The sequence below is a fragment of the Heterodontus francisci genome, chromosome 11, assembly GCF_036365525.1.
Source record: "Heterodontus francisci isolate sHetFra1 chromosome 11, sHetFra1.hap1, whole genome shotgun sequence".
NCBI classification, from domain to species: domain Eukaryota; kingdom Metazoa; phylum Chordata; class Chondrichthyes; order Heterodontiformes; family Heterodontidae; genus Heterodontus; species Heterodontus francisci.
In genome coordinates, this window is record NC_090381.1 from 54,232,765 (window position 1) to 54,260,345 (window position 27,581).

At 42.8% G+C, this 27,581-nt stretch overlaps 1 protein-coding gene across 2 annotated transcripts in view; it reads left to right on the forward strand.

Annotated features, from left to right (window-relative positions):
- The first annotated feature begins 307 nt into the window (after window positions 1-307).
- Window positions 308-27,581, forward strand: part of schip1 (schwannomin interacting protein 1) — a 763,480-nt gene continuing 736,206 nt past the window's right edge. Inside the window, exon 1 of one of the 2 annotated variants that reach the window (XM_068042157.1) lies at window positions 308-436. In XM_068042157.1, coding sequence (XP_067898258.1) covers window positions 344-436 — 93 coding nt within the window. In that variant the 5' untranslated portion in view covers window positions 308-343. The remainder of the gene's footprint in view (window positions 437-27,581) is intronic. The other variant, XM_068042156.1, reaches the window with a different exon arrangement.

Here is a 27,581-nt window from a genome sequence, read left to right on the forward strand (position 1 = left end):
ACACGTGGTCTCCCAAGACATATAAAGTGTCCTGAAGTTCCCACATGGCGCATGAATTGCAAGCAACTGGTCTCAGCTGGCCATCTATGATCTAAGAAAAATATCTCTCGTCTTGTTTTCTTTTGTAATCCAGTTAGTACCTTGTACAAACTATTAATTTTAATTAAAATGTCTCTAGACCTGCTCTGGGCTAATATTCTTATTAATTCAGTTACTGTTATACTTACCCTGATTGGAATTCTATTAATTAATCTAAGCATTTGTAATTATATTTTAAAAATATAGCATTCAACGAGCCTGGCGTGAGTACCTGCAGCGCCAAGAGCCCCTCCGGCATAGCTGCATGGAGAAACGGAGTCCGTCACCACCGTCCCTCTCATCGGAAAAGATGAGCACCTCTATCAGCATGAACACTCTTTCTGATGGCAGCACGCCTGTAAGTAACAACTTTTTCTTTGTTTTACTCTGCCACCTGCTGGATGTAGTTCGCAAAAAAAGTTGAGAATCGTAAAACTGAACAGAAGGTGTTCAGGTTTTACACTAATTACTTTTTTCTTTTTACCTTGTTACCTTTTTGGATTTGCTTGATTTATTCTTTTCTGTGTGACTGAAGCTCTTAATGTTTTGCTGCCTGTCACTTTTATGGAATGCAAGCCACTGAAGGCTGTTTGGAAAGTAATGTTTGTAATTTATTAACTTCCAAAAAATTCAGAATCTTTTTGCTTCTTCTCAATGTTGAAAATGATTATGAATATTTTGTAAACCATGGACAATTTGGTTTACATCATTGACTGGTATAAGAATCTGTTAAGTGTTGTAAAGTATAGCTTGGTGTTGAAATCAACAGCAAACCAGAATCACAACCGTTCCTTCATGTGATGAATATGATTTTACTGGCACAAAATGTGATTGGAGATCAGTCTTTCCGAAATTGTATAAGGAATCTGTGTAAATTTTAAAAGGATACAATTGTATGTATTGCTTTTTATATCTAGGTATAATTGGCTAGATTTTCAAATTGCTGCTGTGGTGCAAAACTGGTGTTGTGGATTGGTCATTATCGAAACTGTTGGTTGTTTTTACATTTCCGTTGATTTCATTGGGAAAAAACAATGTGGATAAAATGGATCTAGTTGGGGGATAAAGTGGAAAAAAGAATTATTGCTACAGAATAGCATCATGAACTGAGGTATATCTAAAATCCAGGTGAAGCATATTATGAAACTGGTCAACAGTAGAGTAACATTATTAAAAGAAATGTGATGCACTTCAATTAATATCTGTAGCGTGCAGATAAAAATGGAAAAGGTAGAGGTCATTATATGATCAAAGTGATTCCTGACAACGCAGCCGGCCGCTAATGCCATCAGACTGTGTCAAGCTGCGCACATGCGCAAACGGGCTCCTGCACACTGCGCGTGCGCGGTGTTCCACATTGCCAGGACTGGTTGGCAGATGCGGGGGAGCGGGGAGGATCCCCTCCGGCCACTGACTGCAGTCCGCTCACTTCCCGCCCGGGAAGATGTTAAATTAAATTACCAAAATTTACTTCCTTGGCCTATTTCAATTTGGGATTTAGTGAGGTAAAAATCCCAGATGGTGGTTTTATATAATTCAATTGCAGTATTATTTTGCTGGTAGCAGTCTCTTTATTTGAAGATTTAGGGATGGATTTTCGATCTGGAGTCAGGAACCCAACAGTCAGATAATTTCTGGGTCCCAACCTCGCACTGAATCACCACGATTTTTAAAGGGAAAGGCCCTAAATGGCCTAGAGGCGGGTTCGACACCCAATTAGGGATTCCAGGTGTGGGGAGGAGGCAGGAACTTGTTCCAGAGGGTACTTTTAAAAGGCAAATGGCAGCCATTACTGGGCTTTCCATTGCCTGGAGGAATGGAGCAGGCAGGAGAGCAGAGGGCCAGCAGCCTCATGGTCCACACAAGTGCCCAAACACTCACTCCTCAAGAACTGAAGCCACTCTGCAAATTTGTGCCACTGCATGAGCACCTCAGTTTGACTATCCTTTTTTAGACAAGATTTTTCATCAGCAGCCACAATCAATAATGGCTTCTGACAGCTGTGCACTAACATGTCCCAGACTTTTTGCCTTTTCCATTATTACCTTTGGAAATTTTATTCTGCCCCTCTCCAGCACGGTAACAAACTCTTCAATGAGCTTAATGGCAAGTTAATTGGAGGTGTGCAGGTTGCTGGCTCCCCGCCCTCTTTTTAAAAATTGCGCCGCGTCGCGGAGACGTTGGAAGACTGACACACCATCAGAGTTTGCTATTTTCAGGGTGTGCCCGCACCTGTCCTCACACCCACAGTTTCAGGAATTTCACATTTAAATTTAGTCTCCTGAATCCCTAAGGCATTGGAGTAAAGAATTTCTTAACTCTGTGCTTTGTCAGTGTTTGACAGATGTAGTCAGCAGATTTTGTAATTATTGTTTAGGTACAAAGAATTATTTTGTAAAACTTTGAGCATCAATCTCCTATACTCTTAACTATTATCTGATACGTTATGCATTTATTTGCAAATATGTACCAAGGCATAATTTTCTTGTCTTGTACTGTAGGGAATTAAAAAAGAAAATCTAATTTCTTTCCAGTGAAATAAGACGCATGCCCCAAGGTGGGATAATCCATTATTGGGCTGAAGTATTGGTAATGGGGCCTATGTGTTACCTTGTGATAAATTAGGCTCTTGTACACAATTATAATGACCTTACTCTGTATTGAATAAGAAGGTCCGTGTATCTTCATTTCAGTTGAGAGTTTTTTTTAATTAATGGGGGAGGATCCTTTCTAGGGAGACCAACATAACTGACAGTATCCATGTGTATAATCCGTAGTTAGAAAAACCAGGTACAATTTCCTTCAGTCATTGTGAATGAAAATATCATTGGGTATAGCAGGTGAATGCTGACACTGACCGTTTGACTCACATTAGTGACTGGACGAAAGTATAACCCTATATGAATGTCTGATGGGAGAGTGAAGAGATGTGATCATACGAGCATACGAATTTAGAGCAGCAGTAGGCCATTTGGCCCCTCGAGCCTGCTCTGCCATTCAACATGAGCATGGCTGATCAGATTGTATCCTCAACTCCACATTTCCGCCTACCCCCAATAACCTTCCACCCCCTTGCTTATCAAGAATCTATCTACCTCTGCCTTACAAATATTCAAAGACTCTGCTTCCATTGCCTTTTGAGAAAGAGAGTTCCAAAGACTTACGACTTTCTGAGAGAAAAAAAATTCTCTTCATCTCTGTCTTAAATGGGCGGCTCCTTATTTTTAAATGGTGACCCCTAGTTCTAGATTCTCCCACAAGAGGAAACATCCTTTCCACATACCTTAGGATTTTATATGTTTCAATCAAGTCGCCTCTTACTCTAAACTCCAGCAGATACAAGCCTAGCGTGACAAACTTTTCCTCATAAAACAACCTGCCCATTCCAGGTATTAGTCTAGTAAACCTTTTCTGAACTGCTTCCTACACATTTTCAGAGTACTGTACACAGTACTGCAGATGAGGTCTCACCAATGCCCTGTATAACTGAAGCATAATCTTCCTACTTTTGTATTCAATTCCCCTCGCAATAAATGATAACATTTTATTAGCTTTCCTAATTACTTGCTGTACCTGCATACTAACCTTTTGTGATTCATGCATCAGGACACCCAGATCCCTCTGCATCTCAGAGCTTTGCAATCCCTTACCAGTTAGATAATATGCTTTTTTAAAATTCTTCCTGTCAAAATGGACCATTTCACATTTTCCCACATTATACTCCATTTGCCAGATCTTTGCCCACTCAATGCTTTGAACACAAAGAAGTTTACACAGATATCTATATCTCTTTGTAACCTCCTTATGTCCTCTTCACAACTTACTTTCCTATCTATCTTTGTGTCATCAGGAAATTTAGCAACCATACCTTCGGTCCCTTCATCCAAGTCATTTATATAAATTGTAAAAAGTTGAGGCCTCACTCAGCACTGATCCCTGCCCTGTTATAAAGTCTTTAATATCTGCAGCACCTGTGGAAGAGTCTGTCACTCTAGCCTTTATAGCCACTCCAGGCACTGCTGCACAAACCACTGACCACCTCCAAGCGCTTACCCATTGTCTCTCGAGACAAGGAGGCCAAAGAAAAAAAAAGAAATAGCTTCTAACATTTTCCCAGGACAGATGTTCAGCTAACTGGCCTGTAGTTTCCTGCTTTCTGTCTCCCTCTCTTTTTGAATAAGAGAGTTACATTTGCTATTTTCCAAATTAATGGAACCTTCCTCGAATCTAAAGTAGCAAATGCGGCACAAAAGGAGCACGCTTTTTCATTCCATATGCTGTATAAACATCTTAAACAGATTAAAAGGTGACTTATTTTTGCATATCATCATGCAAGACCTAAGTATGAATAGCAGCATGATTACCAATCTTCATCACCAATCACGGGTGGATGATAAGCAGGAGTTACTAAGTTACATGTATTGGCAGTCAGCCTTCTGTTGCATGTCAAATAATCCATGTCAAAAGGAAAAATTAGCACATTTGTGGCAGTGCCAGGTAACTAGTTCACATTTTAAATAGGATAATATAATGCTGATTTTACTGATCTCTTAATTTCCTTATATCCTTCATTTTTCACAGAACAAAAATAAGTTTTAATCCTATCCACTTGATTCTGCTGTCTGCATTTTTAGGGAAAATATTTAAGCTGTAATAATAAGTGTAATGATGACTATGACTAATCATGTTCCATAATGGGCATAGTCAGACCCACCTGATATTTGCTAGTGGGGCATAATGAATAATATTGTGGAGCTAACCTTCTGCCTGTCCATTAGTAATTGGATGATTTTTCACGGAATATAAATTACTGTATAATGAACTTTTGTTTGTGAGAATCTATAAAGAATTTTTTTAGGTAATTTAACAAACTGCTTATAAACTTTGTTCATTCATTCACTGTCCAGACTCATTATGATATAAAAAAAAACTACTTTCCTAATTTGCTTAGCATCACTTCTGGACTCCGGCCGACTCTGTGTTTAGGTTAATTTACTTATGTTTTATGGCCCAAGACTTGCCTCTATAGAGGCAGTTTGAGATAAATGGAGGAATACATAAATGAAAACCAGTGAAACCCTTAATAGAGGAATGTATAGCAACTGACTGTGGAATTCAGACAACATTCTATTTCCATGGTGGACAGTCCACAAAGTAACTTGACCATAGCTTGCGTTGTGCTGCAGTTGGATTATTTTCCAGTTCCAAGGTTTTGTACCCATCTGTATATCCCAAGATAATGTTGAAAAACTGGAATGCTACAATTTTGCTTGTTTTTCTAAGGTATCTATTAAAGAGCTGATATGCAGTCCAGACCTTGCTGCCTAACCTTTTTGAAGCAGAGTTAATCAACAGTGCCATGAGCAGACTGACTGGAATTAATTCATGTGAATAATTATTCATAATGTTCTGTGCAATTTTTACTATATAGAGGGAGCTAACAAAATGGAGACTGTATGCACAAGTTGGTCAGCAGGTCCAATTTAAAGGGACGTGTACTCTTAAATAATAAGTGGCTACAAATGATAACAAATATTGTTTAAGTCTTTAGAAAGTTTCAAAGTGAATTTGAAATATTTGTCAACATTTGCCAAGGCTGGGGAAAGGGGATGGGGTAGGGAAGGTAAGGTGATGTGGTGTGGTGAGGAAAATGAACAGAACCCTATATGGAACTAGATTTTGTGGGCAAGTGACTGACCATGTACAGCATTTGAACACATGGTTTCATGGCTGGGAAATAGATGTGCTGCTGCATGAGGTGGGTATGTGGAAGGTACCCTGGTTGGCATTTCAAGGCACCCTCTCCAGAAGACAGCAGTGCACTATTTCTGTCACACACCATCCTGACTTGGAACTATATCGCCTTTCCTTCACTGTCGCTGGGTCAAAATCCTGGAACTCCCTTCCTAACAGCACTGTGGGTATACCCCAAATGGACTGCAGCGGTTCAAGAAGGCATCTCACCACCACCTTCTCAAGGGCAATTAGGGATGGGCAATAAATGCTGGCCTGGCCAGCGACGCCCACATCCCAGGAATGAAAAGCAGGCATCAACCAGACATAATCAGGGGAATGCTACCAGCAGAACGTGGGAGCAGATGCAGAAGATTCCAACTTTTAAGCAATCCAGTAAAGTAAGACTGCCTAACAGAACCGTGCATCAAAGAGCTCAAGATTGCATGCCACAAAGTATTCCCTGTCACCCTGTTCCACATTTGTCCCTCACCTCGGCCAAGTACTCACATCAATTTTTATTGCGTCTCATGCATACTATATCTCAGCAGGTCGCACATTCGAGATGCAAAGTACAGTTGTAAGGCTTGCCATGCTCACATCTTCCAAGGACCTTAAGTCATTGTAACATGATCTAGATTCCTGGTACATCGTCACTGAATGACTGACAGTGACCGGCCTGCCAGTTGCACAGCCGATTGTCTCAATGCATGTTTTCTTCAGCTACTAGCATCTGAAGACAACTTTTCTGCTTGTACAACAAAATGGCACATTATGGGCATGATCTGGATCTGGACCTGGAGAAAGACACATCTCCTCTGATATACCCAAGTAGCTTTGGCAGAGGCTGTGGACCCAGTTTTGGCAGCGTCAGTGCAAGGAGACACCATCCTGATTGTTCCTCATCCTCAAGCTCTCACTGTAACATTTTAGGGTGTTTAAAGTTAGTTTCAACCTCCATGAAATGTTATGTGAACATAAACATTAGCAAGAAACCAAAGAATAAACAAATGCACCCATCAAAATACAAAACAGGACCTAAAACTTTTAAAATGAGATGATTTACTAAACAGTCCTGAACCAGCAGAATCCCGATTAAAGAGGGGCCTCTTAAAAGGCAAGAAGAGCATTCAACTGCAAACAGTTATGGAGGTTCTAGAATTCTGTTTGTGCATTTCCCACACAAAGCTTGAGAAATCACGAGCAAAATAAATTTAAGTAATTTTTGGTGCTTAATGGGAATCTTGTTTGTCATCAGTGAGAGCCTCCAATGATTGCAGTGCAACCCTCTGCCCTTCATATTCACTTTAGTAACTTCAAATTTTAACTATAACACTCCCATTTTTGCTTTGTCAGGAAATACTGGTGATGTATATCCTAACTTTCCCTAAGTCCTGTTAACCCATTACCTGGTGTTTGCCAGCCTACTTGGTCCTGATTTGACAGTGTCTCAGATTTCAAATTGTCATCCTGGGGTGGAATTTTATGCTCTCCCTGGGCCTGGTTTGGAGGCGGGGAGAGCACAAAATCGAGTGGAATGGTGGCGGTGTTGGGGGGTTGGTGGCGGGTGGAGAACCCTGCCACCATCCCACCTCTGCTGAAATTTAGTCCAGGGTGGGAAGGTCTGTGAATGTTTAGTGCCTAAACGAGGGACCAGGCAGTGGGAAATGGGGGGGTGGGCGCTGAGGGACAGCCCCCCACTTGCCACTGACCCCCCACCCACCCTCTCCCGCAACCCCCACCCACCCTCTCCCGCAACCCCCACCCTGTGAGGACCCTCCCACCCTGACCTATCTGAGGCCTAGTTCCAGTGCCGCACCTCGGTGTTTGGTCGTTGCAGCTACAGCAGCAGCCACCATTTCCGCAGTGGCACTGCAGCTGCCAGCCGCTGATTGGCTGTAAATCTCTGCAAGGCCGGGACTTCTGGCAATGGGGTCCTAAATCCAATGGAAGACCTGCTGCTGTCCAGTTAAGTGCCTGATTGGCACTAAACATGGTGGGCCTTCCATAGTAGAGGTGAAGCAGGGATCTGGATGTCAATTTCCCCTGACATCGAGAACCCCACTGCCAGCATAAAATTCCCCCCCCCCCAGTTTTTAAATCCCTTTGTGGCCTTCGTCCTCCCTTTCTCTATAACCTCCTCTAGCCCTACAATCCTTAGAGCTCTCTGGGCTTCTCAGATTCTGGTATCTTGAGCATCCCTGATTTCCACTGATCCACCATTAGTAACTGTGCTTCTGCTGCCTCGGTCCTAAGCCCTGGAATTCCCTCCCTAGAACTCTCTGCCTCTCAACCTGTCTCTCCTTTTTTAAGATGCTCCTTAAAACCTACCTCTTTGATGAAACCTTTTGCCACCTTTTCCAAAGATGCGACCAAAATCATAGTGAAAGAAGAGGTGAGATACTGGAGGGGCTAAAAATTGATAAAGAGGAGGTATTGGAAAGGCTGGCTGTGCAGTTGATAAGTCAACAGGACCGAATGAGATGCATCTGAGGAAAGTAAGGGCGGAAATTGCGGAGGCACTGGCTGTAATCTTCCAGTGCTCTTTAGATACAGGGGTGGTGCCAGAGGACTGGAGAATTACAAATTCTATACCCTTGTTCAAAAAAGGGTGTAAGGATAAGCCCAGGAACTACAGGCCAGTTAGTTTAACCTCCATGGTGGGAAAGCTTTTAGAAATGGTAATCCAGGACAAAATTAACAGTCACTTGGACAGATGTTGATAAATTAAGGAAAGCCAGCATGGATTTGGTAAAGGCAAATTACTTCTGTTGTTTTGATGAGATAACAGAGAGGGTTGATGAGGCTAATGAGATTGATGTGGTGTACATGCACTTCCAAAAGGTGTTTGATAAGTGCTTGTCAGCAAACTTAAAGCCCATGAAATAAATAGGGCAGTGGCAGCATAAATATGAAGTTTGCTGAGTGACAGGAAACAGAGGGTGGTGGTGAATGGTTGTTTTTTGGACTGGAGGAAGGTATACAGTGGGGTTCCCCAGGGGTCGGTACTGGGACCACTGCTTTTTTTTCATTCGTTCGTGGGACGTGACCGTCACTGGCCAGGCCAGCATTTATTGCTCATCCCTAATTGCCTTTGAGAAGGTGATGGTGATCTGCCTTCTTGAACCGCTGCAGTCCTTGGGTTGTAGGTACACCAAGGGAGTTTCAGGATTTTGACCCAGCGATAGTGAAGGAACGGCGATATAATTCCAAGTCAGGATGGGGTGTGGTTTGGAGGGGAACTTGCAGGTGGTGGTGTTCCCATGCATCTGCTGCTTTTGTCTTTCTACGTGGTAGAGATTGCGGGTTTGGAAGGTGCTGTCAAAGGATCTATATTATATTATTTTCTTGATCTATATTAATGACCTATACTTGAATGTGCAAGGCACAATTTCAAAATTTGCAGATGACACAAAACTTGGAAGTATTGTGAACTGTGCAGAGGAAAGGACATAGGCTGGCAGCCACATGCGGAGAAACCTTTTCACACGTCGTGTGTTTAGGATCTGGAAAGCACTGCCTGAGAGTGTGGTGGAGGCAGAATCAATTGTAGCTTTCAAAAGAGAATTGGATAATTATCTGAAGAGAAAAAATTTGCAGGGCTACGGGGAAAGAAGGGGAGTGGGACCAGCTGAGCTGCTCTTAGAGAGCCAGCATGGGAATGACAGGCCAAATGACCGCCTTCTCTGCTGTAACTATTCTATGATTCTTTGTGACTTGGTGTCAAATTTCATTTGATAATGCTCTTGTGAAGTGCCTTGGGGCATTTTTTTTTCATCTTGTGGGATGTGGGCGTCGTTGACTAGGCCAGTATTTATTGCCCATCCCTAATTTGCCCTTGAACTGAGTAGCTTGCTAGGCCATTTCAGAGGGCATTTTTTTAAGAGTCAGCCATACTGTTGTGGGTGTGGAGTCACATGTAGTCCAGACCAGGTAAGAAAGGCTGATTTCCTTCCTTAAAGGGCATTAGTGAACCAGATGGGTTTTTACAACAATCTACAATGGCTTTATGGTCATCATTAGACTAGTTTTTTAATTCTAGATTTATTAATTGAATTCAAATTTCACCATCTGCCCTGGTGGGATTTGAATCCAAGTCCCCAGAGCATTAGCCTGGGCTCTGGATTACTAGTCCAGTGACCGTACCACTACACCACTGCCTCCCCCTAAATTTTTACTATTTTACTATGTTAAAGGCTTTATATAAAGTGTAATTATCTCCACTTATGCCTGCCTTAACTCCTACTGCCTTAACTATTGACATGTTCTTTGTGTATTGTAAATGTCTTTCATTTCTCTCATCTATTTTTTCATGTGAACCATTTAAAGCATCTGTTTTTACATTTATGTACTTCTCCTGTATGTTTATGTGTTTCCTTCCCCTTTGCTTTATTGCTTTTTAATGTCTTTCACCTTTTATTTCTGGCAGTGTCCATCCCTGAAACCTATCTGATCTCTCCACAACTGCTAATTGACCTGCTGAATGTTTCTGCATTTCTCAGCAGAGACAGGAAAAGAAGGGAGGGGAAGAAAGAATAAAAGGGAAGGTCTGTGAGGATGGAAGACAGGAGAGAGTAAATGACAAAAGGCATGATGGTGTAAGGTGAAAGGAAGTGGTACTAGGACAAGTGAAGAGACAAATACTTCCTGACATCTGTCCAACTTTGCACTTCACCACCCTGCTCTCTGTTCTTGCTGCTGTTTGGAGTTTACTTCCTTTCTCCCATCAGCTGTGCCGTCTTTATAATTCAGTAGACTCTACCACACATGGTACTAAATACATGTGGTGAGAGAAGGCCAGCTGATGAAGGTCTCACACAACTTTCCTTTAGCGCATTTAGGAGTCAGAACAGGCCCAAAAACCAGAGTTATGGCACTAGTTTGATATCAGTGTGCACCCAAATTGCACAGGTGCAAATGCAGTAATACAGCTACCAGCCGTAAATTGATATATGTAAGTGGAATTTGTACATATCAAATATTATTAAAGGAGAATACAAAAAAAATTGATTTTTGATGGAGATCTGAGTGTTAGTGTTTTAGACTTTAAGGTTTTGGCTGTATTATTTAAAAACCTTAATAACCTTAGGGTTTGAGATCTCAAAGTGCTTTAATATGTTGGAGACACATCTAGTTCCACTGCAGATTGCTTTTTCTGCAGGCATAACATCTTTCAATGCTTAGCTAGTTTAAGATAAATCTATTTTCGTGCTGGGTTTTTGTCGAAGTCAGTGCCTGCCCAATTACATCTTCCTTAGCTTGTGGTACTTAAATGGAAACAGCAGATGGCGCCCTTGTTACTTCTTAAAATGGGCATGCCCAGTAGCAAACTAATTCAAACTAATACTTTCCCTCCCTCCCAGAACTGCGACAAGGTTCCCCTTTTCCTCACTTTCCACCCCACTAGCCTCCACATCCAAAGGATCATCCTCCGCCATTTCCACCACCTCCAGCATGATGCCACCATAAACACATCTTCCCCTCCCCTTCCCTGTCAGCATTCCAAAGGGTCCGTTCCCTCCACGACACCCCCGTCCACTCCTCCATTACCCCTAACACCTCGTCTCCTCCCCACGCCACCTTCCCATGCAAGCGCAGGAGGTGTGATATCTGCCCTTTTACTCCCTCTCTCCTCACTCTCCAAGGCCCCAAACACTCCTTCCAGATAAAGCAGCGATTTACTTGTACTTCTTTCAGTTTAGTATACTGTATTCGCTGCTCACAGTGCGGTCTCCTCTAAACTGGGGAGACCAAATGCAGATTGGGTAACGGCTTTGCAGAACACCTCCGCTCAGTCCGCAGACATGATCCTGAGCTTCCACTTGCTTGCTATTTTAATTCACCACCTTGTTCCCATGCCCACATTTCTATTCTCGGCCTGCTGCAGTGTTCCAGTGAACATCAAAGCAAGCTCGAGGAACAGCACCTCATCTTCCGATTAGGCACTCTACAGCCTTCTGGACTCAATATTGAGTTCAGTAATTTTAGACTGTGAGCCCCATTATTTTTTGTTTCTTTATTATTTTTATTTTATTTTTGTTTATATATATATTCCTCTTTTAATTAATTTATTTTTTAACCATGTGCTAGTCTTAAACTTATTTTTCATGTTTTTGCTTTCGTACAGAGCTGTTTATTATTCTGCCATTAGCATTCTCTCTGGACTCGTGCTTTGTCTTTCAGCACAGCCATTTGCATTCTGTTCCATGACATCTGATATTTAATCTCTTCTTCTCCCCAACCCCCCCTCCCCCCATTCTATCACAGTCCTTCCTTCTTGTTCTTCCTCCCCCTCCCCCCTTTCACTTGCTCAAAGACTGTTACATTTCTAACTTTTGCCAGTTCTGATGAAAGCTCACAGACCTGAAATGTTAACTTTGTTTCTCTCTGCACAGATGCTGCCAGACCTGCTGAGTATTTCTGGCACTTTCTGTTCTCATTTCAGAGTTCCAGCATCTGCAGTTTTTTTTATTCTTTGATGGGATGTGGGCATCGCTGGCTAGGCCAGCATTTATTGCCCATCCCTAATTGCCCTTGAGAAGGTGGTGGTGAGCTGCTTTCTTGAACCGCTGCAGTCCATGTGGGGTAGGTACACCCACAGTGCTGTTAGGAAGGGAGTTCCAGGATTTTGACCCAGCGATGGTGAAGGAACAGCGATATAGTTTCAAGTCAGGATGGTGTGTGGCTTGGAGGGGAACTTGCAGGTGGTGGTGTTCCCAAGAATTTGCTGCCCTTGCCCTTCTACTTGATAGAGGTCACGGTTTTGGAAGTATTTTGCTCTTACCAAACTAATTCAATCGGATTAAAGACATTTTCTTTACATGTGCTGGCTGTTTACCATTATAATTACACAGCTCGAACAATCAAGTCAGTGTTAGTAAACCCTTTTCACAGGCTAATGCCAATACCATCATTTTTCCAAAAAAACACCCTGCTATTTTACAGGAAGATGCTAACTCTTTATCTTCAAACTCGTGGTGGGTTGGAATGAAAAAGCCTTTCAGCCATGTGATTTCATCATTCTACAAGCAGCATTAAACAACATGCTTTCCAATATAAACATGCAAGTTTTGGGTGCCACAGGAGGAAACATTGCTTATCATCTTTTCATGTCTAAATATTATGTGGAAAATGCTTATGCAAGGAAATAAGTGATTGAGAAGTTATCAAGCATTAGTAACTAAAGTTTGAATTTTGTGGTTAGTGTAAGAAACCAAAATAGAGAATTCATTAATTATAGCATAAGCAGTTAATCAACTTACCCCGATGATTCGAGAACAGTTAAGTCGGGAATATTTGTTTGAGGGAAGTATCTTTGAAGTAAACAACTGACTTTATGTAAATCAACTGTTTTCAAATTATTCAGGAACAGATACAGCATAAGGTCATATCTGCGACATGTAAATTTGATGTTGGCAAAATAAGGTCTAAAAAATAGTATGGTTTTCAACAGTTCTTGCAAGATAGAACTAGAAACTGAAAGTCACTATCCGTATACAGTATAGATTATTCCCCTGTGCTATATGTGTATGAAGTCTGTTCCATATACTCTGCCATCAAATATCTTGTGCTTACTCAAAGTGTGTCATTATGAACCATATAAGGAAGGAAGTTGACTAACAGCTGAATGCTAACAGACATGAGCTAAATGGCAGAGGAGAGGTGAGTGTAACTGCTCTTGACACCGGGCACATTTGATGAGGTATGACACCAAGAAGCCCCAGCAAACCTCAGGTCAGTGGGAAATCCCTTCAGCAGCTGTAGTCATACCTGATGCACAGGAAGATTTTTGTGGATATTGGAGGCCAATCATCACAGCTGTAAGATCTCATAGGAGGAGTTCCTCAGGGCAGAATCCTCCGCCCAACCATCTTCAGTTGCTTCATTAATGCCTTTCTGTCATAAAGTTTTATGTGTGGGGCTGTTCCCACAGTGTTCAGATCCATTCCCAACTTCTCATTAAAAATAAGCAGCCCATGCCATCCTACAGCTGGGCCTGGATAACAAACATGCAGGCTTGGACTGATAAGTGGCAAGTAACAGTTGCATCGCAGGACTATTAGACAATGATCATCTCCAACAAGAAAAGCCCAGTTATCTCCTACTGACTTTCAACTACACCACCACTATTGACTCCCCAACTATTGACAACTTGGAGGTTATCATTGACTAGAACCTTATTAACACTATTATTACAAAACAGGGTAGAGTCTGGGTACTGTGTGATGAATGGATCAACTGCTGAGCCCTCCAAACCCCTCTACCATTTACAAGGCTCAAGTCAACAGTGTGATGGAATATTCACCACTGACCTGGATGGGTGAGCTGCCACAACACTCAAACTCAACCCTATCCAGGAAAAACAGTTGACTTAATCAATGTTACTGACAGTGAACTCAAAATCCACCTCTGCCACCATTGGTGCACTGTGACTGCTGAATTTTCTACCTATAGGATGCACTATAGCAAGTCTGCAAGCTTAGTTCAACAGCATCTCCAAGCCTTGCGATGTCTGTTAACGTGAAGGCCGAGAGTAGCAATGTCAAGGGAATGCTGTTAACTCCCTCCAACTCCAAGTCACACACCATCCTGACTTGGACATCTATTGCTGTTCCTTCACCATTGCTGGGCAAAAATCCTGGAATTCCTGATTTACCACCACCTTGGGAGCACAATCATCACCGCAATGGCTGCAGCAATTCAAGGAGAAGGCCCACCATCACCTTCTCGGCAATGGGGGTGGATCATAAATGTGACCTTGCAAATGTCACCCATCCCCCGAGGAAAGACATTAACCTTGTCATCTAGTTGAGTCCAGTGTCCTGAGCTCAATCATGTTACCTAGCAAGCCATTCCAGCTGGATATCATATTCTGTGCAAATAAATAATTCTCAACACCCTTCTTAAATTTGTCCTTCACAATCCTAAGCTTGTACTTTCTTTGCCTGCTCTGTTGGTGTATCTGAAAATATTGTATTGGCTATATTTTCTTGTTGTCAAGTATTCTATATACCTCTAAGACCACATCTGAGACCTCTTTTGGAGAATTAAGAGCTCAAGCTTATCACTTTGTTCCTCATAGTGCTTCCCTGTGACTCTCGACCATTGTTCCCTGCACTGCCTTTTGGATAATGTTTTTGGGTTGTGATGACCAGAACTGTAAGCAGCAGTCTAAGAGCAGCTTGATTAAGGCACTGTACAGATTTAGCAAAATCTCTGGGGATTTGAATGGAACCACTTTGGTAGTTAAACCCAGAATTTGGTTTGTTTCATTTCTTACCATCTCACCATTTAGTTACTGTGAGCATTGAGTCAACTAACACCCGTTAGGTCCCTTTCAACTTCCTTCTTTGCAAGTTCTGTTGCATTCATGGGGTACATTTGTCTTCAATTTTAGTTCCAATATCGGCATTTTTTTAAATATGGGTCTTCACTGGCTTCTAATTAGCCCAGCTGTGTTTTCCAAGATTTTAGCTGAGCCTGTGGGGATGAAATTTGTTCTAGGCAGCCGCCCAAAATAGGCAATCGTGAATCAGCAGCCTGTTTTACACCTCACCTGTTTTTTTCTTTTCCACAATTCCAAGACGAGTTTCAGCCATTGTATTGCATGCCATCTTTCAAATTTATCTACCATTCATTGCAACTGCTATGCTGGGCCATTTATGTTCATCAGGAAGCAGACGAGTTCCAGCTTAGTTTGTTTCTATTTGTGCTGAATCACTTTCCTTGTTTCCTGTTGCCTCCCAACTCACCATGTTGGACACCGCTTGCAATGCATGAATATATGTGTATAAGACAGGAGAAAATGCGACTGGTGTCACAATTTTATTTAGTTGTTCAGTGCACAGTACGATATCTTTACTTTTGAAATAATTTCATATCTATTATACATAATATACAAATCAGTACAAGCAGATTAAAATGTTTTGGTTTAATTCACCTGACAGGGCTTGTCTAAAAATATCAGTGAAGTGTAATGAATATTCCACTTTCATTTTAATACAAATATGTTTACTTTGTAAGCCCACATCTAACAGAATTTTACACAGCATTGCTTGCACTGCATGCCAATGCAAGCAGTGACTTATTGATATTCTAATGCTCATATTCTATGTAATCTGGTGGTGTGAGTAAAACACATGGAATAATGTCAGGCAATTTACATTGCACACAGTTCTGGCCTCCTACTCAGCACCATTGCCCATGCTCAGGCATGCACACTTCTGTGCAGAGTTACCTTTAGTTTTTGAGGAAGATAGCAAGCTGTATGCCCTGTTTTTCTGGTCATATTTAAATGGTACCTTCTGAGCAAGGGATTGTCAATCAAACTGAGCTTGGACTCATGTCAGTATGGATACTCTGTGTATTGACATCATGTCATTTCACCACAAATTGGACTGTGCAGCATTTAGCCAGCTCCAGTTAGTACATATCGTTATCCTATTGCTGGACCACCATCTTGCTTGGATCTTAATCTAGGTGACACATTGGAATGGATTGAGTTTTGGCAGTTCTACAATGTGACTTCACCAGTTTAAATTCAGTCTAAAAGTGATGGTATGTGAAGAGTACAAGACAATCTACCCCTCAGAATTAAAGTTATGTACTTACTGCGGTGAATAGGGCAGCACAGTGGCGCAGTGGTTAGCACCGCAGCCTCACAGCTCCAGCGACCCGGGTTCAATTCTGGGTACTGCCTGTGTGGAGTTTGCAAGTTCTCCCTGTGTCTGCGTGGGTTTCCTCCGGGTGCTCTGGTTTCCTCCCACATGTCAAAGACTTGCAGGTTGATAGGTAAATTGGCCATTGTAAATTGCCCCTAGTATAGGTAGGTGGTATGGAAATATAGGGACAGATGGGGATGTGGTAGGAATATGGAATTAGTGTAGGATTAGTATAAATGGGTGGTTGATTGTCGGCACAGACTCGATGGGCCGAAGGGCCTGTTTTAGTGCTGTATCTCTAAATAAAAAAATAAATAAATAAATATTTAACTACAATTCACATTTTCTGAAAAGCTATTAGTTTATTGTTCTTGAGAGAATTTGTGCACCATTGCTTTAACTGACGCTTAGTTTAAATGATTTTGAGTGTTGTTTAAATTAGTCCATGTTGAATAAATATGTTAATGACTAATTTACCTGTTCAACAAACAGTTTATTAATTTGTGCTGAATGTTAGCCTAGGGGTACAGGATTGTTTCATTTCAAGGGCATTTTTCAAATTTTTCTGCAGAGGAGGACAAATATCATGCACTCTGAGGAGCCCCCCCCCCGCCTCCCTGTCCCCCCACCATCTTCTGAAAGCTACCAAAATGAAAAGAGTGCTATCATTGCAGAATTTATTTTTTAGTGCACAAAAGAATGTATGTGTTAGGAAGTCGATGAGTTTAGAAAACTATTGACTTTCTGGAATCTCCTTGCATAATCTCTAAGGTTGAAAACATATGCTTCAAATGCCTCAAAATGACCGATTACTCTTTTAAGAAGTATAAGGAGTGATTTTCAACTCCCCCCACCATGGCACCACCAGAAGAGATGAACCATATTTATGGTCAGGCCTTATCTGTACAATATTGATACCTGTCAGTACTCAACAGAGCTATCCTGCAGTTTAAGTATTTTAATAAGACCTCCATCTTTTCGGATGTGAAAGCTTGCTGCCTATTTTGAGGACCCCCCCCCCCCCCCCCCAAAAATCAAGTCATAGAATCATTGAATGAAAGATGCCATTCTCATGCCTGTGCCACCTCTTTGAAAGAGCTATCCAATATTATTGAATCTGCTTCCACTACCCTTTCAAGCAGTGCATTCCAAATCACAAAAACAGGCAGGCCTCAGGCTTCCATTGGGCGATTTTAAATTTTGTCTGTCTCTGATCCCATTTTTCAGTGTCACAGAATCACAGAATTGTTACAGTGCAGAAGGAGCCATTCGGCCCATTGTGCCTGCACCAGCTCTCCTAATAAGCATTTCACCTAGTGCCACTACCTCGCCTTCTCCCCGTAACCTGCACATTCTTCCTTTTCATATAACAGTCCAATTCCCTTTTGAATGCTTCAAATGAACCTGCCTCCACCACACTCTCAGGCAGTGCATTTCAGACCTTAACCACTCGCTGTATGAAATAGTTTTTCCTCATGTCGCTTTTACTATTTTTACCAATTACTTTAAATCTGTGCCCTCTCATTAGTGATCCTTTCATGAGTGGGAACAATTTCCAAAAAACAGAGCCAGCTTCTCCAGTCTATCGTCATAACTGAAGTTCCTCATCCCTGGAACCCTTCTTATTAGAGCATGGCTACCCGACCTGAACCCAACAGGACCTGACGACATGTGTCGGGTTCAGGTTGGATCGGGTCGCTCTTCCGGGTCCGGCATTCAGGCTCGGCTCGGGTCGGGCCAGATCAGACACACTCTATCACTACCTCCGGTAAGTGGCTCCAATGTTAATGTACTTTTTGGACTTGAAAGGTTGTTTAGTTACAGTTTTTTTAAGCTTGTGCAGATCAGCAACAAAGTGAAAAACGGAAGCTAGGTTAACTGATGGTTGGGTTGGGTCGGGCGTGGGAAAAGGTGAAAGGACTCGGGCCGTGTTGGGCTCGGGTCGGATGTGGTTCTGTCGGGCTCGGGTCGGGTTTCATTTGCAGACCCGAGCAGGTCTTTAATTCTCGTGAATCTTTTCTGCACTGTCTCAAATGCCTTCACATCCTAAAGCATGGCGGGGTTGGGCAGACAGAAATCACTCCCACAGAATTTTACAACACAGCCTGGTTGGCCCATCGTACTTTCTAATTCACAAATCCGATAGGGTTGGATTGGGGTAGGTAGAGGATAGGGTTATGATTTCAGTTCTGAAATCTGTTTCTGCTGGTGATTTATTGAACGGTTTAAGGTGATTATATATAAATCCCTCACATTGTGAGATGCAGATGGAAGTGAAAAAACTGGACTTATACTTGGTGCCTTTTCCAGATGTCACAAATTCCTGGGCAGAAGACCTCATGTTAATCTTACACATTTGGAAGATGGAAATTGATTTGAATGTTTTTTTGTGCATCAGGCTTAAACCAAATTTTGATCAATTCAACTGATAAATTTGGATTTTCTTTTATTAATATAGCAGAATCATCCATTATTAAATGGAAAGGCCTTTCACATGACCATTATTAATCTCCCTCCTGATCTCAATAATATTGACATAGGGTTTTCTGTGCAGTTTTCAGTGTTGTGTGCACTTTGCTGTGGCTCTGCTATTTAAATTAACTCTGCAGCTTTTTAATTTAATTGGGTATAGTGAGAGTTATCTGCACTAAAGGATAAAGCCTGGAATTGGCTGTGACAGTGACATTGGATGTAAGTTAAACTGTTCAGAACCCTGACCTCTAGTGACAAATATACACCAAAATTTTCTGGAAAATTGATTATAATACAGCACAGTGTGCATAGCAGAGAATCCTGAGGGGCCAAAGTAAAAGCCCATTGTGATGTGGTCCATCTCAGACCTGAAAGTGTTTAAAATAGCTGCTTAAAGGTTGAACTGATGAGAAGAAACAAGCACAAAGTCAAATTGTGGATTGCTGAATTGCCTTGGAGACTTTTTTTTATATATGTCTAGTTAGTTCATTAGATGGACCAGTGCCACCCCAACCCCACCCCATTTTCCATTGAGGTTGTACATACAATATGGAAACCAGAGGCTTTTGGTCCTCAGTTGCTAAAGCAACTTATACTATTTCTAACTGTTACTTAGGTTGTAATAAGGTGACCATGTTTACAATGCATAAAATTAACAATCCGAGTTACATATTAAAAAAAGTCAATTTGGATGATATCTTAAGCCCAGTGATTGGCAAGCACAACCCCCACCCCACCAATATATACAATTCTGCTGTTTTGTGCTGTGCACCCAGTGACAGGAGACACTTTCATAACTGCGCCACTCAATAATAACAAAAAGCAACAATGAGGGTGACACAATTATTTCTTGATTTAAACAGGAAACTGTGAATACATCAAACTTACTAAGCCCACCGGTGCTATTCTGCAATAGTTGAAGTAGCAGTGGCACACACAGTGGCATTAATTCAGCGAATTGATCAATGTTGATCACAAAAGGGGAAGAAGTTACAATGGCTATTTGGTAAACTGTTTTGGCAAGGGAAATGGCAAAGCAGTCTAAGTCTCAGGAAATTATGGAATGGCGTAAGTAATGGCTGAAGTTATTCATGCCATAGTTTTCTGGGACTTTTGTACCATAAATAAAATAATAGAATCATAGAAGGTTTACAGCACAGAAAGAAGCCACTTGGCCAATCGTGTCTGTGCTGACCGACAAACGAGGCACCCAGCCTAATCCCACCTTCCAGCATTTGGTCCGTAGCCCTTCAGGTTACAGCACTTGAGGTGCATATCCTTTTAAATGAGTTGAGGGTTTCTGCCTCTGTTACCCTTTCAGGCAGTGAGTTCCAGACCCCTACCGCCCTCTGGGTGAGAAAAGAAAATCCTCATCTCCCCACTAATCTTTCTACCAATCATTTTAAATCTATGCCCCCTGGTCACTGACCTGTCTTCTAATATACATAAGCCCTTCATATCCACTCTATCCAGGCCCCTCACTATTTTGTACATTTCAATCAAATCTCCCCTCAGCCTCCTTTGTTCAAAGGAGAACAGTCCCAGCGTATTCAATCTTTCCTCATAAATGCATTTTTCCAGTCCTGGCAACATCCTCGTAAATCTCCTCTGTACCCTCTCTAGTGCAATTACATCCTTTCTGTCATGAGACGACCAGAACTGCATACACACAGTACTCAAATTGTGGCCTAACTAATGATTTATACAGTTCCAGCATAACATCTAAAAAAAAGCAAAATACTGCAGATGCTGGAAATCTGAAATAAAAACAAGAAATGCTGGAAATACTCAGCAGGTCTGGCAGCATCTGTGGAGAGAGAAGCAGAGTTAACGTTTCAGGTCAGTGACCCTTCATCAGAACTGACAAATATTAGAAATGTAAAAGGTTTTAAGCAAGAAAAGAAGGGGGTGGGGCAAGAGATAACAAAAGAGAAGGTGTTGATAGGACGAGGTCACAAAGAATAACTGACCAGAAGGTCATGGAACAAAGGCAAATGGTATGTTAATGGTGTGCTGAAAGACAAAGCGTTAGTACAGAGAGGGTGTGCATTGATTGTAAAGCACAAGCCACTCCAAGCCCAAACACTAAAAAAAACAGAAACAGTGGGTAGGCACAGTAGACACAAACTAAAAAAACTAAAATAAAATAACCAAATAAAAAAGAAAAAGTAACTAAACATAAAAAGGGGGGGGGGACGTCATGCTGACAGGGGAAGGGAGGGGAAGATGCGTTTGGTAATGGCTCTGATGATGCTACCTTCCATGACAGTGCTTTTGATATGTCTTCCTTTTTCCTCAAACAAGGATTCCCCCCCCCCCACTGTGGTTGACAGGGCCCTCAAACATGTCCGGCTCATTTCCCACACCTCTACCCTCACCCCTTCCCCTCCCTCTCAGAACCGCGACAGGGATCCCCTTGTCCTCACTTTCCACTCCACCAGCCCCCAGAATCCAAAGGATCATCCTCCGCCACTTCCACCACATCTAGCATGATGCCACTACCAAATGCATCTTCCCCGCCCTTCCCCTGTCAGCATTCCGAAGGAATTGTTCCCTCCATAACACCCTCGTCCACTCCTCCATTATCCCCACCACCTCGTCCCTTTCCCACGGCACCTTTCCCTGCAATCGCAGGAGGTGTAATACCTGCCCAGTTACCTCCTCTCCTCAATATCCAAGGCCCAAAACACTCCTTTCAGGGGAAGCAGCGATTTACTTGTACTTCTTTCAATGTAGTATGCTGTATTCGCTGCTCACAATGTGGTCTCCTCTACATTGGGGAGACCAAACGCAGATTGGGTGACCGCTTAGCGGAACACCTCAACTCAGTCCGTAAGCATGACCCCGGGCTTCCGGTTGCTGGCCATTTCAACACCCTGCCCCCTGCTCTCATGCTCACATCTCTGTCTTGGGATTGCTGCAGTGTTCCAGTGAACATCAACGCAAGCTCAAGGAACAGCATCTCATTTACTGATTAGGCACAATACAACCTGCCAGACTGAACATTGAGTTCAGTAATTTCAGAGCATGAGGGACCCCTCTTTTTATGTTTTGTTATTTTTTCTTTTTTATTTGGTTATTTTATTTTAGTTTTTTTAGTTTGTTTCTACTGTGCCTACCCACTGTTTCTGTTTTTTTTCATGTTTGTGCTTGGAGTGCTTTGTGCTTTACAGTCAATTCACACCCTCTCTGTACTAACGCTTTGTCTTTCAGCACACCATTAACATACTGTTTGCCTTTGTTCCATGAGCTTCTGATCAGTTATTCTCTGTGACCTTGTCCTATCAACACCTCTTTTGTTATCTCTTGCCCCACCCCCGACTTTACTTGCTTAAAACCTTTTACATTTCTAATATTTGTCAATTCTGATGAAGGGTCACTGACTTGAAATGTTAACTCTGCTTCTCTCTCCACATATGCTGCCAGACCTGCTGAGTATTTCCAGCATTTCCTGTTTTTATTCCAGCATAACATCCCTGCTCTTATATTTTATACCTTGGCTCATTAAGGAAAGGATTCCATATGCCTTCTTAATCACCTTATCGACCTGTCCTGCTACCTTCAGGGATCAGTGGACATTCATTCCAAGGTCCCTCACTTCCTCTACACCTGAGTATTGTCCCATTAATTGTGTATTCTGTTGCCTTGTTTGACCTCCCCAAATGCATCACCTCTCTTTTCTCCAGGTTGAATTCCATTTGCCACTTTTCTGCCCACCTGACCAATCCTTTGCTATCTTGCTGAAGTCTACAGCTATCCTCCTCACTATCAACCACACAGCCAATTTTTGTGTCATCTGCAAACTTCTTTATCATGCCCCCTACATTTACATCCAATTCATTAATATCTCGCGCAAAAAGCAGCGGACCTAGTACTGAGCCCTGCGGAACACCACTGGAAACAACCTTCCAGTCGCAAAAACAATTACCCTTTGTTTCCTGCCACTGAGCCAATTTTGTATCCAGCTTGCTATATTTCTCTGGATCACATGGGGGGGGGCTTTTATTTTTCTTGACCTGTCTGCCATGCCCTTTAGGGAAGGAAATCTGCTGTCCTTACCTGATCAGGCCTACATGTGACTTCAGACCCACAGCAATGAGGTTGAGACTTAAATGCCTTCTGAAATGGCGCAGCAATCCACTCAGTTGTATCATACCGCTACAAAGTGCAAGAAAAGGAATGAAACTGGATGGACCACTCGGCATCGACCTAGGCACTGGAACGACAACAGCAAACCCAGCCCTGTCGACCCTGCAAAGTTTTCCTTTGGGCTTGTGCCAAAATTGGGAGAGCTGTCCCACAGACTAGTCAAGCAACAGCCTGACATAGTCATACTCACAGAATCACTACCATCCCTGGGTATGTCCTGTTCCACTGGCAGGACAGACCCACCAGAGGTGGTGGTACATTGGTATACAGTCAGGAGGGAGTTGCCCTGGGAGTCCTCAACAATGACTGCGGACCCCATGAAGTCTCATTACATCAGGTCAAACATGGGCAAGGAAACTTGCTGCTGATTACCACCTACCACCCCCTCGGCTGATGAATCTGTGCTTCTCCATGTTGAACACCAATTGGAAGAAGCACTAAGGGTAGCAAGGGCACAGAATATACTCTGGGTGGGGACTTCAATGTCCATCACCAAGAGTGGATCGGTAGCATCACTACTAACTGAGCTGGCTGAGTCCTAATAGCTGGGAAACTGCATCTGCGGCAGGTGGTGAGGGAGCCAACAAGAGGGAAAAACATACTTGACCTCGTCCTCACCAATCTACCTGTCACGGATGCATCTGTCCATGACAGTATTGGTAGGAGTGACGACTGCACAGTCCTTGTGGAGACCAAGTCCCATCTTCAGATTTTTTTTAATTCATTCATGGGATGTGGGCGTTGCTGGCCAGGCCAGCATTTATTGCCCATCCCTAATTGCCCTTGAGAAGGTGGTGATAAGCTGCCTTCTTGAACCGCTGCTGTCCATGTGGGGTAGGTACACCCACAGTGCTGTTAGGAAGGGAGTTCCAGAATTTTGACCCAGCGACAGTGAAGGAACGGTGATATGGTTATAAGTCAGGATGGTGTGCGACTTGGAGGGGAACATGCAGGTGGTGGTATTCCCATGTATCTGCTGCCCTAGTCCTTCTAGGTGGTAGAAGTCACAGATTTGGAAGGTGCTGTCAAAGGAACCTTGGTGCTTTGCTGCAGTGCATCTTGTAGATGGTACACACTGCTGCCACCGTGCGTCGGTGGTGGAGGGAGTGAATGTTTGTAGATGGGGTGCCAATCAAGCGGGCTGCTTTGGCTTGGATGGTGTCGGGCTTCCTGAGTGTTGTTGGAGCTGTTTTTTTTTAAGACAGGTGCAAAGTATTCATGAAGAACCATACCAACATCTTCCACCCCTACACATAGGTTACCTTTTTGGGTTTTTTAAGGGCCCTACTCTTTCTTTAGTTATCCTTTCACTCTTAATGTATTGATAAAACATCTTTGGGTTCACCTTGATTTTGCTTGCCAATATTCTTTCATGCCCTCTCTTAGCTTTCCTAATTTCCTTTTTGATTTCACCTCTCCACTTTCTATACTCCTCTCGGCTTTCTGTCGTGTTGAGTTCTCGGCGTCGGACATAAACTTTCCTTTTCTGCCTTATCTTACCCTGTAAGCTTCTTGACATCCATGCGGCTCTAGATTTGGCCGTCCAACTCTTTTCTATGTAGGGGGGATCATGTTTACTCTGAACCCCTTGAACCTCCCCTTTGAACGCCTCCCACTGTTCTGACACTGATTTACCTTTAGATAGCTGCTTCTAGTCCACTTTCGCTAAATCACTCCTTAGTTTAGTAAAATTGGCCTTTCCCCAATTGGGAACTCCTACTCCTGTTCTATCCTTGTCCTTTTCCATAATTATGTTAAAGCTGACTGAATTATGACCATTACCACCAAAATGCTCTCCCACTGCCGCTCCTTCCACCTGTCCAGCTTCATTTCCTAAAACTAAGTCCAAAAATGCGCCCTCTCTTGTTGGACTTGCTACATACTGGGCAAAAATGTTCTTCTGAATGCACCTCAAGAATTCTGCTCCCTCAGTTCCTTTCACACTAAACTATCCCAGTTAATATTGGGGTAGTTAAAATCCCCTACTATTACTACTGTATTGTTCTTGCACTTCTCAGAGATTTGCCTGCATATTTGCTCTTCTATCTCCCTGACTATTTGGGGGTCTGTCGTACACTCCCAGCAGTGTGACTGCCCCTTTTTTGTTCCTCAGCTCAATCCATATGGCCTCATTTGATGAACCTTCCAACATATCATCCCTCCTCACAGCTGTAATAGTTTCCTTGACCAAAATTACCACTCCCCCTCCTTTTTTATCCCGCTCTCTATTGCGTCTGAAAACCCTGTAACCAGGAACGTTGAGCTGCCATTCCTGTCCCTCCTTAAGCCATGTTTCTATTATAGCTATGATATCATACTGCCATATGTTTATCTGTGCCCTCAGCTGATCTGCTTTATTTGCAATACTCCTTGCACTCCCCAGATGAACCATCACTTTTCTCCATATTTAGAACTGAATACTGTTTGGAGAGTGAGATGCACTCGGTTGTCAGGCAAACCCTGCATCTGCCAAGACTGAGGCACACATTATTTCGCTGCATGAACATTAGTTTTAGTTTTTAGTTTTAGAGATACAGCACTGAAACAGGCCCTTCGGCCCACCGAGTCTGTGCCGACCATCAACCACCCATATTATATTAATCCTACACTAATTCCATATTCCTACCACATCCCCACCTGTCCCTATATTTCCCTACCACCTACCTACACTAGGGTCAATTTATAATGGCCAATTAGCCTATCAAACAGCAAGTCTTTGGCATGTGGGAAGAAACCGGAGCACCCGGAGGAAACCCACGCAGACACAGGGAGAACTTGCAAACTCCACACAGGCAGTACCCAGAATTGAACCTGGGTCGCTGGAGCTGTGAGGCTGCGGTGCTAACCACCGCGCCACTGTGCCGCCCCTATTAAAACTTAAAATTGCAAGCCCCTGACTGGAAAGACATTTGAGTAGTAACAGACAGTGTTGGAACAATGGGGACCCAATCGTTGCTTCCCCAATACGCAGAAGAAGTGGTCAGATCAGATTTGGTCACATGACTGACTGACTGTTGCAGTTTTTGAATTTGAACTTTTAACAGAGCATTTGAACTCAAAAAGCCGTGTGCTCCCGGTTCGAACAGAACCTTTCTCTCCAGCCCTGCCTGCCTTCATCTCTTTCCCACGGAACTGAATCTTGTCAAAACACATGACCCTCAAAGAGAGAAGAGTCTCCAGCGTGAACAAGGTTTACAACGAATACTGGGCCCCAGCAAAATGCAAGAATTACCTAAAGCAAGAACTACCTACAAAAGGACTAAAGTGAGCTCAAAGCACAGTAAACACGAAACTCTTTGGATATTGCCTCAAACCCCTCTCTACTATATTTTCCTTTCCTCTTTTCTGTCCCTATTTGCATGTGTATATTTCGTGTGCATGCTAGCATGGGCACGTCATATATCTGTAGGTGTTAACCGTATTAGAGTTTAAGTTTTAATAAACTTCATGTTTCTCCTTTAAACCTGAGAAAACCTGGTATGTTGGTTTCTTTGCCTTATAATTGGAAAGCTGTGAACAAGGATTCACAAAAAGGGGGAGCTCAAAACACAGTGTGTTTAAAATTAAACCCTGTTACATGAAGACAGTAACAGACCCCTAGACACATTTCTCACCTGGTTGTAACAGGGAACTCCTACATTACCTGCGTATTTCTTCTTGACTGTTTGGCAGTCACCCATTCCCTCCCTCCCTGCATGCTCTTGAGCTGCAGGTTGACCACATCTATAAACATACTATCCACGAAGCTCTCATCCTCATAAATGCCAGCTGCTGCTCAAGTTCACAGAATAATACAGTGCAGCAGAGGCCCTTCGGCCCATCGCGTCTGCACCAATGCATTAACGACACCTGCCCTCTCTACCTTATCCCATTTGCCAGCACTTGGCCCATAGCCTTGAATGTTATGATGTGCCAAGTGCTCATCCAGGTACTTTTTAAAGGATGTGAGGCAACCCGCCTCTACCACCCTCCCAGGCAGTGCATTCCAGACTGTCACCACCCTCTGGGTAAAAATGTTCTTCCTCAAATCCCCCTTAAACCTCCTGTCCCTCACCTTAAACTTGTGTCCCCTCGTAACTGACCCTTCAACTAAGGGGAACAGCTGCTCCCTATCCACCCTGTCCATGCCCCTCAAAATCTTGTACACTTCGATCAAGTCACCCCTCAGTCTTCTCTGCTCCAGCGAAAACAACCCAAGCCTATCCAACCTCTCTTCATAGCTTAAATGTTCCATCCCAGGCAACATCCTGGTGAATCGCCTCTGCACCCTCTCCAGTGCAATCACGTCTTTCCTATAATGTGGCGACCAGAATTGCACACAGTACTCCAGCTGTGGCCTTACCAAAGTTCTATACAACTCCAACATGACCTCCCTGCTTTTGTAATCTATTTTGTAATCTATGCCTCGATTGATAAAGGCAAGTGTCCCATATGCCTTTTTCACCTGCCCTTCTGCCTTCAGAGATCTATGGACAAACACGGCAAGGT